Here is a 13652-nt window from a genome sequence, read left to right as displayed (position 1 = left end):
ATGGAGCCATTGCTAATGCCATTATCAGCAGCTGGTTGTCCTGCTATGCTTACATCACGGGGCACCATCAGCCCAGCACGTATAGCTGTTTTTTCACCTTTAGATGGCAGCAAACTCACAAAAATGGCAGCAGGTTGAAGCCGTTTTTGTCTCCGTCTGCAGCATATAAACGTATAAACGAATGGAAACGCCGGCGTTGAGTCTCGTGACAGCCCGTCCCACACTGTAATGACCTACTTTTCCCTCTCACAGATGATAACATCGTTTCTCAGTTAGCCGTGGAATAATCCGACTGACCCTCCTCTACCTTCCCGCTCCCGTAGCCGCTCTGTTTACTATCCCATAATTCCCTGTGTCCTTAAAGGTGTATTCCCCCTAATACTGAACATCACACACACGTCAGCTGTTTATTGGACGTCTCCAGTTGGAGCATCCGCCGCACCGCACAGTGCGACATGTCGCCTTTATCGGCTGTATTGGTGAGAGTCGGCCATGTCAAACATTGTCCAAAAGTTCAAAAATCCCTGTGGCGTTGGGTCTGATGTGTAACACGCTGTCAGTTTTTTACAAATGTTCATGAAACCAAGCAACGTCATCAAGACCGTTAATCTCGGGATAGATTCGCTTGTGTCAGGGCAACTCTAAAAACTGCAGGGGGGCGGAAAACAATTCACAACCTCAGCAGATTGTCACAGATTTTAGCAGATGATATAAAAAAAATGAATGCTTAAATAGGATTTTTTTGTAGCCTTCCACAAATTAGCAGTCGTGTTGTATTTCGCAAAGTATCTGCAGGTTGTTTGTCGTAAGAAACTTCATGTAGAATATTTAGAGAATTTATCGATCTGTGACATGAGTGTTTTTGAATTAAAAAAAAATCCATCTTAACAAGATGTATAGTCTCATGGGTAACACTTTATAACAACTACACAAATGAAGCATTACTTAAGTATTAGTTACTACTGAATTCATCATTTGTAAAGTATTTGTAAAGCAAGACATGCACCAATGGTGAGTGAGTGCGTTAATCGATGTCTATAAAGACTTACTAATACTTCAATTCATGCACAAATCTACATGTAAATAGTTTGTTAATCACGTACTTACACTTTCTAAAGGCTGTTATGATCCTTTAGACTTTTTTGAGTGTCCTGGTACTGCAGGCCCTTCAAATCTCATTTGTAATGCTTTGTAAGGTACAGAGTGTCCTCACTTTACGTGAGGTCATACAAAATACTTACCTAACAACTAGTACGTAACTACCTGAATTAATCATGAATTGCAGTATGACTAAGTATTTATAAAACATCTATTAACACACTAACCATTGGTGCATGTCTTGCCTTACAGTTGCTTTACAAATGAGGAATTCGGGAGTTACTAATACTTAACTAATGCTTCATTTGTGTAGTTATTATTATGCATTACATTACATTACATTACCGTCATTTAGCTCAGTGCTTCTCAACCCAGTCCTCAAGGACCCCCTATCCTGCAGATTTTCATTGTAACCCTGCATAGGCAGCCCTGCTTGTACTTACTCGACCAATCATCTCACATCACTTAATTATGCAAGGTGTGCAAACTCTGACATTCACTGCTGAAGTACTACAAACAGGCACCTATTCAGGGTTGCAAAGAAAATCTGCAGGATAGGGGGTCCTTGAGGACTGGGTTGAGAAACACTGATTTAGCTGATGCTTTTAGCCAACGCGACTTACAATAAGTGCGTTTAACGTAGGCAATCAAGAGAACTGCTAGTCACCAGAGGTCACAAGTGCATCTATAAAGCGTTACCGTCTCATGTTTGGTCTTACAATCTTATTTTTGCTAAAACAAGTGAAACCAGGTAAAATTAAATCATTGTCTTCCAGAAAAGACTCAGAAGTTTAATATAAATGTTTGTAGCTGGACTGAAGGGGAAAAATACCTCATCCCGTTGGAATGGTTTTCAGCTTGTTCTAAGAGAAGGAATGTTTTAAGAGTAAATGGGTTTCAAGGTGACATGGGGAGATATAGATGGAGATGTTTCTGCAGCCACAGGAGCCTTGGTGAGTGTGCTGTTGTCTTAGATTTATGTGCTCTCAGCCTACATTTAGATTCCTGCGGTGGAGCGCTGTCTGATGATATTGGCCGATAACCAGGCAGATGTTCTCTCAATCCTCTTTCTTTGGCTCTGTTTTCCTTCTCTGACGGATGGTAACCCGGGCCGATTCTCTCTCAGCAGTATTCCGGCTCGCTCGAGCTCCGTAGAGCTCTTCCATCGACCGTCAACCCTCTCGACGAGTGCCGCAACGACCCCGACGGCTGGCGCGAGTCCTCTCAGCCCTGCCGCGGGAATGTCGCAGAAGCTGGACGATGAGGGTGCTGCACTGAGGAAGGGAGGCGCCGGCAACATGTCATCAACGTCAGGCGCTGACAGAGATGATACCCGGGCCCGCCGAGCCCTGACCTCACCCAGACGCTCAACCGCCACCACCGACGCCGTCGCCCCCAGTCCCACCCACTTCCTTCCTGTGCCTGCTGCCGCAGTGTCCGGCGCAGGCTGCCGTGGAAAGTCGGCAAGCGATGACACGGGCCGACAGATGGCGGCAGGGATGAGTGACAACCGTGATGTGCGGAGACGGCAGTCTGGATTGGATGATGATCATCTGGCAATGTGAGCTCCGTCAAGCTTCCCCAACCCCATGTTATGAATCTCTGCTGCACTGAACGAGAGCAGCAGAACCTTTAGTTGAACCCAAGTGGATTACATTAGCCGTGATCCTTTAGAAAACCCTGCAGCATGCCAATGCAACCTCAGGCAAGAGCGCTCGGGTTTTTGGATGGCATCCATCCTGCAGCTGCCCGAAGGGTTGCATGACCTTCTGTTATGTGAATGCTGATTGAGATCCATTGTGTAAACTGGCTGTTGTTTATGGACACGGCGATGCATTTTTCTTTTACCGCTCTTGGACAATTTGCATATAACAAACGAAGCTTGACCGTGTTATTGCTGATTGACTATGCATAACCTTGTGTAGTGACCTTTGACCTTTTCAGGATGCTCAGACGATAGCGGGCGCTGATTCAATCGCTGCACAAAAACATCCATCCTACATGACCGGCTGTTGTATTGAGCGTGAGGTTAAAGCAACCGAGTGAGGCGATTTCACTTCGTCTCCAGTGCAACTTAATTAGTATGTAAGGAATTTTGTGTTGATACTGGAGCAGAGATACGCCTCATTCCCAGCTTGTGGGCGAGTGTCTCCTCACACAAATCAATTAGTCTTCCCTCATTGGCGATCTTTTTCCTGTTTTGAGAAAAACGTTATGTCTAATCTTACGTCCCAAAAGAAGCCGAATTCGTTTTAAAGATGGATGTTTTTTTGCAGTGCTCAGACTTGTATTCTTAGTTGATCTGAACTGTTCATCTGCTTTTTTTTGCAAGCATGTGCGTTTCCTTAGATACATACAGCGTTCGTCGTCATTAACATGGGATACACCCAGTACTGCATGAAAGCCAATAGCGGCAGCAAAAGAAACCGAGACCTCGGCTGTAACTAAAAAAAAATAGTTCAGGGCGAATGTGCGTTTTGCTACAGCGCCCCATATGTCAAATATAATTCTAACTACCATGTACCCTGTGGCAAGTACCCGGCTCATAAATCGGTCTCTCTGGTCTTGATCTAGCGAGACCTCGCTTCCTCAAATCTGCTCTTTTTCTTGTGGCGAGCTGCGACGAAGCCGCAGGCCACGCTTTTCACCCCCGCCCCTGCAGCATCACAGAGGCACCTCCATAAAAGCAGCTGTGTGAGGAGGCCGCTGTGGTTTCAGGGTGAACCGTCGCATGGCAGCGGCAGACCGATGGACCGCCGCAGCCCCGACGCCGCTTCTGCGCTTGCTAATAAAAGATGCATGTTGTTTTTATTGAAAGTTTAGCATCAGCTGTTGCACTAATACCGTTTCCATATGCACGGAGGACCGCCCTTTTTATTGCCGTACGCTTGAACAAACTGACTTCGGTTTACTGCGCTGGCTGTGTTTTGGATCGGGGCGCCCCCTTGTGCGTGAATGAAGAAAAACGTTTGCTTCCATGATTTGTGTCATTTAACACAAGTAACAAATGCAACCATGTGCTGTATTTACATACGTGTATGTACCATTGCTCATCAAATGGAAAAAGAAAAACATCATATCGTACCTCATCAGTTATTTATTTTAAACTGTCAGATTTGATCACAGCAGAAGATGTCAGATCAGAATCCACTGCAGTGTTTTGAATATTCCTACAGATGCATGGTGGGATTAACCCGCCGGGGGCCCCGGGGCGAAAATATACTCTGGGCCCCTGACAGATGATCCACTCTCTGTGCATTGTGCATGTACAAAGAGTGGATACGGGCCTCCTCGTAAGACCCCTGTCATTTGTGCACCTTCCCAAATGATTTTTCATTCAATGAAATTACCCCAAACAAAATTGACATATGGCAAACCTGAAGCCTGCGGGGGTTTGCCCCGGGGCAGTCGCCTCACTTTGCATGGTCGGTAAGCTAACCTAGCGTAGACGAGACGGCATGTCCCTCGGCGTGATGTGTACTTGTGTTCATTGGTGGTTGTACTCTCTCTTCATCCTCTCTGCCCCCTGTAGATACAGCCACACAGCTCATGTGTCAGACCAACCACAGTAAGTCCCTGTCTCCCCTGCTCACACACGCATGGCCTGACCCCCAGACTACATCCATCCAAACAAGCTATTAATCACCTTCTGTTGAGCACGGGAAAATCTCTGCTGGCCGCTAAAGTATTTGGTAACACTTTCTATGAAGCTTGCATCTATAATGCCCTATAAGCATCTATAACGCCCTATAAGCATCTATAATGCCCTATAAGCATCCACTGCATCTATAACGCCCATGTTTTCCTATAATGTGTATTACAGTGACTAACGGCTATGGCTGAAGACTGAAATAGCACTGAAGTCTCATGATGCATCTCTACAAAACTTCAGCAAAACAAGTTGGCTATGATGCATTATGGCATTTGACAGATAAACAGGCTAATGATGACATATTTATAATGCATAAATCCGTTTTAAATTGACGTGTATCGTAAAGGTGGTTATGAGGTGTTGTTAGGGCGTATACATGGTTATAATAGATCTTACAATGACTTATAGCTACACCTATAGGCCGTTATAGATGCTTATAGGGCGTTATAGATGCTTATAGGGCGTTATAGATGCTTATAGGGCGTTATAGATGCTTATAGGGCGTTATAGATGCAAGCTTCATAGAAAGTGTTACCAAGTATTTATACTCATAGGGCGTTCAGGTAGCATAGCGGTTTATTCCGTTAACTACCAACAAGGGGATCACCAGTTCGAATCCTCGTGTTCCCTCCGGCTTGGTCGGGCGTCTCTACAGACACAATTGGCCGTGTCTGCGGGTGGGAAGCCGGATGTGGGTATGTGTCCTGGTCATTGTACTAGCGCCTCCTCTGGTCAGGGGGAACTGGGGGGAATAGCGTGATCCTCCCACACGCTACATCCCCCTGGTGAAACTCCTCACTGTCAGGGGAAAAGAAGCGGCTGGCGACTCCACATGTATGGGAGGAGGCACGTGGTAGTCTGCAGCCCTCGCTGCAATTTCCAGTCTGCTCAGTATCTTCACCTGCTTCCAGGTGAGTTCACCTGCTTCAAGATGGGGGGACTTTTTTTGTGAGAATTCTCAGAGCTGCTTCGTTATCGTCGGAATATGCGACGGCGCAGGTACACTAGTGACGGTTTCAGGGTCCGGGGCAGATTTTTTTCCACTAACTTGAAGAAAACAAAGCAGTATGTTACATCTTGATATTTGATTGAATTACTTGTTGAGATGGGTTGTTTTTCGATGTGCCGCAATAATATAAAAGTGGACCTCTGGTCTTTACCGTTGCACACTCATGGACATGAGAGAGCAGAAAGTGGCCCACCGGCACTACTCCATGTCACGTTTTTTAATCTGTCCGAGCCCCGGACATCCACGCTCGGCTTTACTTGATGGTTTGAACTGGAGACTGTGGAAATTGCATCCACCTTTAAACAGAGCGCTCCCCGGTGGCATGTCTCACACACCTTCCTGTCTCACACACTGTCTCCCACTGTCCTGTCTCCATGTGTGCTCACCGTAGACAGGACTGGATAGAAAGGGCGCCTCCTGCCTTGTCTTCTGAGTTGGTACACTTAAAATCCACTGCCATATAAGGTTTGATTGTTGTGGAACTGAGAAGAGTAATCGGTTGGGATTCATGGAGTGTCCGGGTGGCGCAGTAGTCTATTCTGTTGCCTACCTACACGGGGGTCGCCAGTTCGAATCCCTGTGTTACCTCCGGCTTGGTCGGGCATCCCTGCAGACGCAGTTGGCCGTGTCTGCGGGTGAGAAGCCGGATGTGGGTGTGCGCCCTGGTCACTGCAGCTGCGCCTCCTCTGGTCGGTCGAGGCGCCTGTTCTGGGGGGGAATAGCGGGATCCTCCCCTGGGCTACGCCCCCCTGGTGAAACTCCTCACTGTCGGGTAAAAAGAAGCGGCTGGCGACTCCACGTGTATGGGAGGAGGCGTGTGGTAGCCTGCAGCCCTCCCCGGATCGGCAGAGGGGGTGGAGCAGAGACCGGGGCGGCTCGGGAGAGTGGGGTGATTGGCCGAGTTCATACAATTGGGGAGAAAATTCCAAAAAAGAAATAAACTGGGATTCATGAAGTTGGAAAATTGGAAGGCTACCCGTGTGTCTAGTGGAATGTGCATGTTAATAATACCATCGGGCACACCGGAGACTGCCTGGTTAGGTTAAGGGCGTTTCAGTGTGGTGGATGTGTGTGTGTGTGTGTGTGTGTGTTTGCATGGCAGCCATGTTTAAGTGTCCCAGCAGATTACAGTGGACGTACCAGGAGCCTTCCGCTCTGTCCACTCTGACCGTGTTATAAGAACCCAACCACACCGGCATGCTCGTAACCGTAGGACTTCATCTTACTGGAGGGGACACCGAGTCCCCTCCACCTCCACCTCCACCTCTGTCTACCTCTGCAAGTGCTGCAGGAAGCTTCATACTGTCGCAAGCTTTCTGATCGTTAAAATGTAAAGTTTTAACGAAGAGCTTACTTTTTGCACGTCACACACACACACACACATATTAACACCCACACAGGAGACATATTAGTGTCATATCTGCTGTAATGAGCTTTTTTCACTATTCAAACGACGACGAAAGATTTCTTTCAGCACAATCTATGCTGTGTTTATTTTCTGTTGCAGCCGTGAAATGAATTTCCCCATCTGACCGAGGCTCCGTCGTTGTCGTCGGCTTTGTTCTCTTTGTGTTTTGCTTCAGTGACGGTCGAGAAGCCGTTTTTGAAACTAAAAGCGTCCGTGTAGGATTTGATGCTCACACGTAGAAACCGAGTGGAGTCGAATCTCGGCCTACTCCGTTGCCTAGGGGTTCGAATCCCCGTGTCGCCTCCGGCTTGGTGGGGCATCCCTACAGACACAATTGGCCGTGTCTGCGGGTGGGAAGCCGGATGTGGGTTTGAGTCCTGGTCGCTGCACTAGCGCCTCCTCTGGTCGGTCAGGGGGGAGGGGGAACTGGGGGGAATAGCGTGATCCTCCCACGCGCTACCTCCCCCTGGTGAAACTCCTCACTGTCAGGTGAAAAGAAGCGGCTGGTGACTCCACATGTATGGGAGGAGGCATGTGGTAGTCTGCAGCCCTCCCCGGATCAGCAGAGGGGGTGGAGCAGAGACCGGGACGGCTCGGAAGGGTGGGGTAATTGGCTGGATACAATTGGGGAGAAAAAGACGGGGGGGAAAAGAAATGGAAATATTATAATATTCTCTCATTGCCCCCAAATACTTTTTGGATTGACAGACTGACTGACTGACTGACTGACTGACAGGAAGAAAAAAATGGATCCTAAACTAAAACTACCTGATATTAAATGAGCTGATATGTGAGTAAAGCGACGTTGGGCTGTGTTTGCTGGACTGTGTCATTTTTGTCCAAATCTGTCTCTCTGTCAGGAGTGTGAGCATGATTGACATGCGTGGGGAGGAGGAGGCGGGCCTTCAGCCCCACAGTCAGGTGCGTCATGAGCTGATGCACAACCAGTACAACAGGATGAGGGAGGAGGACAACCACTGGCAGGACGTGAGTGATCTCCCCCCTTCTCACCTCTTCCCTTTGTCGTCGTCCCCCCTGTGAACCAGCCAGCCTCTGTTTATCCTGTCAGTACCTTCTTTCTTGCTCTTGTTCGCTCATTCATAACGTTGAGGCCTCTTCTTGCCCTCCTCATATTTTTCTATTTTCCGGGGCGTCCGGGTAGCGTGGCGGTCTGTTCCGTTGTCTGGGAATCGCCAGTTCGAATCCCCGCGTTACCTCCGGCTTGGTTGGACGTCCCTACGGACACGTTTGGCCGTGTCTGCGGGTGGGGGTCCAGATATGGGTATGTATGCTGGTCCCTGCACTAGCACCTCCTCTGGTCGGTCGGGGCACCTTTTCAGGTGGGGGGAGGGGGTAGCGTGATCCTCCCACGCGCTACGCCCCCCCCCTGGTGAAACTCCTCACTGTCAGGTGGAAAGAAGCGGCTGGCGGCTCCACGTGTATGGGAGGAGGCATGTGGTGGTCTGCAGCCCTCCTCGGATCGGCAGAGGGGGTGGAAGAGTGAGGTAATTGGCCAGATACAATTGGGAAGAAAAAGGGGAGGGGGGTAATAATAACAATAATAACATGAAGCGAATGAAACCATGTTTGGAGTGTGTTCAGTGTTTCCTGTATAAAACACCTTACTTCTTTTCTAATATGGAAATGTGTGTGTGTGTGTGTGTGTGTGTCAGGACCTGGCGCGGTGGAAGAATCGGAGGAGGAGTGTGTCCCAGGACCTGATCAAGAAGGAGGAGGAGCGGAAAATGATGGAGCGCCTGATGACGGGAGACGGCTGCACCTCCTCCAGAAGAAAGAGCATCAAGACATACAGAGAGATCGTGGAGGAGAAGTAGGTTTTCCTCCAACACAGCATTTCCCCTGTCAGCTCCTCCCCCTTTAGTCGTTCATCTCTAGTAGGTTTATATCGATTAGTTCATCTCTAGTAGGTTTATATCGATTAGTTCATCTCTAGTAGGTTTATATCGATTAGTTCATCTCTAGTAGGTTTATATCGATTAGTTCATCTCTAGTAGGTTTATATCGATTAGTTCATCTCTAGTAGGTTTATATCGATTAGTTCATCTCTAGTAGGTTTATATCGATAAGTTCATCTCTAGTAGGTTTATATCGATTAGTTCATCTCTAGTAGGTTTATATCGATTAGTTCATCTCTAGTAGGTTTATATCGATTAGTTCATCTCTAGTAGGTTTATATCGATTAGTTCATCTCTAGTAGGTTTATATCGATTAGTTCATCTCTAGTAGGTTTATATCGATTAGTTCATCTCTGGTAGGTTTATATCGATTAGTTCATCTCTAGTAGGTTTATATCGATTAGTTCATCTCTAGTAGGTTTATATCGACTAGTTCATCTGTAGTAGGTTTATATCGATTAGTTCATCTCTAGTAGGTTTATATCGATTAGTTCATCTCTACTAGGTTTATATCGATTAGTTCATCTCTAGAAGGTTTATATCGATAAGTTCATCTCTAGTAGGTTTATATCGATAAGTTCATCTCTAGTAGGTTTATATCGATTAGTTCATCTCTAGTAGGTTTATATCGATTAGTTCATCTCTAGTAGGTTTATATCGACTAGTTCATCTCTAGTAGGTTTATATCGACTAGTTCATCTCTAGTAGGTTTATATCGATTAGTTCATCTCTAGTAGGTTTATATCGATTAGTTCCTCTCTAATAGGTTTATATCGATAAGTTCATCTCTAGTAGGTTTATATCGATTAGTTCATCTCTAGTAGGTTTATATCGATTAGTTCATCTCTAGTAGGTTTATATCGATTAGTTCATCTCTAGTAGGTTTATATCGATTAGTTCATCTCTAGTAGGTTTATATCGATTGATCATCTCTAGTAGGTTTATATCGATTAGTTCATCTCTAGTAGGTTTATATCGATTAGTTCATCTCTAGTAGGTTTATATCGATTAGTTCATCTCTAGTATGTTTATATCGATTAGTTCATCTGTAGTAGGTTTATATCGATTAGTTCATCTTAGTAGGTTTATATCGATTAGTTCATCTCAAGTAGGTTTATATCGATTAGTTCATCTCTAGTAAGTATATATCGATTAGTTCATCTCTAGTAGGTTTATATCGATAAGTTCATCTCTAGTAGGTTTATATCGATAAGTTCATCTCTAGTAGGTTTATATCGATTAGTTCATCTCTAGTAGGTTTATATCGATAAGTTCATCTCTAGTAGGTTTATATCGATTAGTTCATCTCTAGTAGGTTCATATCGATAAGTTCATCTCTAGTAGGTTTATATCGATAAGTTCATCTCTAGTAGGTTTATATCGATTAGTTCATCTCTAGTAGGTTCATATCGATAAGTTCATCTCAAGTAGGTTTATATCGATTAGTTCATCTCTAGTAGGTTTATATCGATAAGTTCATCTCTAGTAGGTTTATATCGATAAGTTCATCTCTAGTAAGTATATATCGATTAGTTCATCTCTAGTAGGTTTATATCGATAAGTTCATCTCAAGTAGGTTTATATCGATAAGTTCATCTCAAGTAGGTTTATATCGATTAGTTCATCTCTAGTAGGTTTATATCGATTAGTTCATCTCTAGTAGGTTTGTATCGATAAGTTCATCTCTAGTAGGTTTATATCGATTAGTTCATCTCTAGTAGGTTTATATCGATTAGTTCATCTCTAGTAGGTTTATATCGATTAGTTCATCTCTAGTAGGTTTATATCGATTAGTTCATCTCTAGTAGGTTTATATCGATTAGTTCATCTGTAGTAGGTTTATATCGATTAGTTCATCTCTAGTAGGTTTATATCGATTAGGTCATCTCTAGTAGGTTTATATCGATTAGTTCATCTCTAGTAGGTTTATATCGATTAGTTCATCTCAAGTAGGTTTATATCGATTAGTTCATCTCTAGTAGGTTTATATCGATTAGTTCATCTCTAGTAGGTTTATATCGATAAGTTCATCTCTTGTAGGTTTATATCGATAAGTTCATCTCAAGTAGGTTTATATCGATAAGTTCATCTCTAGTAGGTTTATATCGATAAGTTCATCTCAAGTAGGTTTATATCGATTAGTTCATCTCTAGTAGGTTTATATCGATAAGTTCATCTCTAGTAGGTTTATATCGATTAGTTCATCTCTAGTAGGTTTATATCGATTAGTTCATCTCTAGTAGGTTTATATCGATAAGTTCATCTCTAGTAGGTTTATATCGATTAGTTCATCTCTAGTAGGTTTATATCGATTAGTTCATCTCTAGTAGGTTTATATCGATTAGTTCATCTCTAGTAGGTTTATATCGATAAGTTCATCTCTAGTAGGTTTATATCGACTAGTTCATCTCTAGTAGGTTTATATCGATTAGTTCATTTCTAGTAGGTTTATATCGATTAGTTCCTCTCTAGTAGGTTTATATCGATAAGTTCATCTCTAGTAGGTTTATATCGATTAGTTCATCTCTAGTAGGTTTATATCGATTAGTTCATCTCTAGTAGGTTTATATCGATTAGTTCATCTCTAGTAGGTTTATATCGATTAGTTCATCTCTAGTAGGTTTATATCGATTAGTTCATCTCTAGTAGGTTTATATCGATTAGTTCATCTCTAGTAGGTTTATATCGATTAGTTCATCTCTAGTAGGTTTATATCGATAAGTTCATCTCTAGTAGGTTTATATCGATTAGTTCATCTCTAGTAGGTTTATATCGATTAGTTCATCTCTAGTAGGTTTATATCGATTAGTTCATCTCTAGTAGGTTTATATCGATTAGTTCATCTCTAGTAGGTTTATATCGATAAGTTCATCTCTAGTAGGTTTATATCGATTAGTTCATCTCTAGTAGGTTTATATCGATTAGTTCATCTCTAGTAGGTTTGTATCGATTAGTTCATCTCTAGTAGGTTTGTATCGATTAGTTCATCTCTAGTAGGTTTGTATCGATTAGTTCATCTCTAGTAGGTTTGTATCGATTAGTTCATCTCTAGTAGGTTTGTATCGATTAGTTCATCTCTAGTAGGTTTATATCGATTAGTTCATCTCTAGTAGGTTTATATCGACAAGTTCATCTCTAGTAGGTTTATATCGACTAGTTCATCTCTAGTAGGTTTATATCGACTAGTTCATCTCTAGTAGGTTTATATCGATTAGTTCATCTCTTGTAGGTTTATATCGATTAGTTCATCTCTAGTAGGTTTATATCGATTAGTTCATCTCTAGTAGGTTTATATCGACTAGTTCATCTCTAGTAGGTTTATATCGATTAGTTCATCTCTAGTAGGTTTATATCGATTAGTTCATCTCTAATAGGTTTATATCGATTAGTTCATCTCTAGTAGGTTTATATCGATTAGTTCATCTCTTGTAGGTTTATATTGATTAGTTCATCTCTAGAAGTTTTTTATCGATTGATCATCTCTAGTAGGTTTATATCGATTAGTTCATCTCTAGAAGGTTTATATTGATTGATCATCTCTAGTAGGTTTATATCGATTGATCATCTCTAGTAGGTTTATATTGATTGATCATCTCTAGTAGGTTTATATTGATTAGTTCATCTCTAGTAGGTTTATATCGATTAGTTCATCTCTAGTGGGTTCATATTCCCCTCAGCAGTCTGATTTCTCCTCCCTGCCCCTGCCACTAGGGAACGCCGTGAGGAGGAGTTGCGGGACGCCTACAGAAACGCCCGGTCGGCAGATGAGGCGTCCGCCGTGCTGCAGTCCTATGCCCAGCGTTTCTCCATCAGCGAGGCGGTGCTCGAGCGCCTGCAGCTCCCTAGACTGCTGGACCGCAGCATGTCTTCCGACCCCACCTTCCCCCCCTCCCTCTCCTCCTCCTCTCCCTCACACCTCGCCCTTTCCACCTCCGCCTCCCCGTCCGCTGCAGAACCCCTGGCCATGGACCCCGACGGGCCTCTGAGGTACCTGCGCCAGCAGTCCGCTCCCGTCCCCAGGTTCACGTCCACGGTGGAGGCGCGGGTGGAGGATTTCGCTGCCTCCCCCTCCCCCTCCTCCTCTCAGCAACACCAGCCACAGATCCGCTCGCGCTCATCCGAGCCGCCGACAGCCCGGGCCCTGTCACCTAAACCGGTGCCTTTGCTGACACCCAAGCCTTATGTCCAGTCCCAGACCGGCAAGGTGAGCCAGCTAGAGACTGATCTGCGATTCTCCTGCCTGTTGTCACTTCAGCATTACAACAGTAAATTGATGTGCCAACGGGCACCGAATATATAGCTTAGATTTTATAAATTATGTTTCACTTCTGTGTGTTTCATTTAGTTTTCCCCTTCAACAATTTATATGATACACAATATATATATATTTAAGATATAAAAAAGCGGTAGTGTAACTGCTATAAATTGGTTTGAAGTTTTAAGCCACTCAGATATCAGAGAGCTGATGGCAGATAGGGCTGAATCAGAATTGACGTCACAATATACACATGTCTCCGGTTTCCTCCCACAGTCCAAAGACATGTAGGTCAGGTGAATCGGCCGAACTAA

At 44.2% G+C, this 13652-nt stretch overlaps 1 protein-coding gene across 1 annotated transcript in view; it reads left to right on the top strand.

Moving 5' to 3' along the window:
- LOC130112953 (LIM and calponin homology domains-containing protein 1-like) overlaps window positions 1–13652 on the top strand; it is a 198714-nt gene that overhangs the window by 157413 nt on the left and 27649 nt on the right. The window contains exons 9-13 of the mRNA XM_056280502.1: window positions 2225–2659; window positions 4631–4666; window positions 8028–8154; window positions 8841–8998; window positions 12795–13287. Coding sequence (XP_056136477.1) covers window positions 2225–2659; window positions 4631–4666; window positions 8028–8154; window positions 8841–8998; window positions 12795–13287 — 1249 coding nt within the window. The remainder of the gene's footprint in view (window positions 1–2224; window positions 2660–4630; window positions 4667–8027; window positions 8155–8840; window positions 8999–12794; window positions 13288–13652) is intronic.

Source organism: Lampris incognitus, chromosome 1 (genome assembly GCF_029633865.1).
Source record: "Lampris incognitus isolate fLamInc1 chromosome 1, fLamInc1.hap2, whole genome shotgun sequence".
Taxonomy (NCBI): domain Eukaryota; kingdom Metazoa; phylum Chordata; class Actinopteri; order Lampriformes; family Lampridae; genus Lampris; species Lampris incognitus.
Note: the sequence above shows the minus strand (reverse complement) of the source record. Positions and strands in the feature narration are given on the sequence as shown.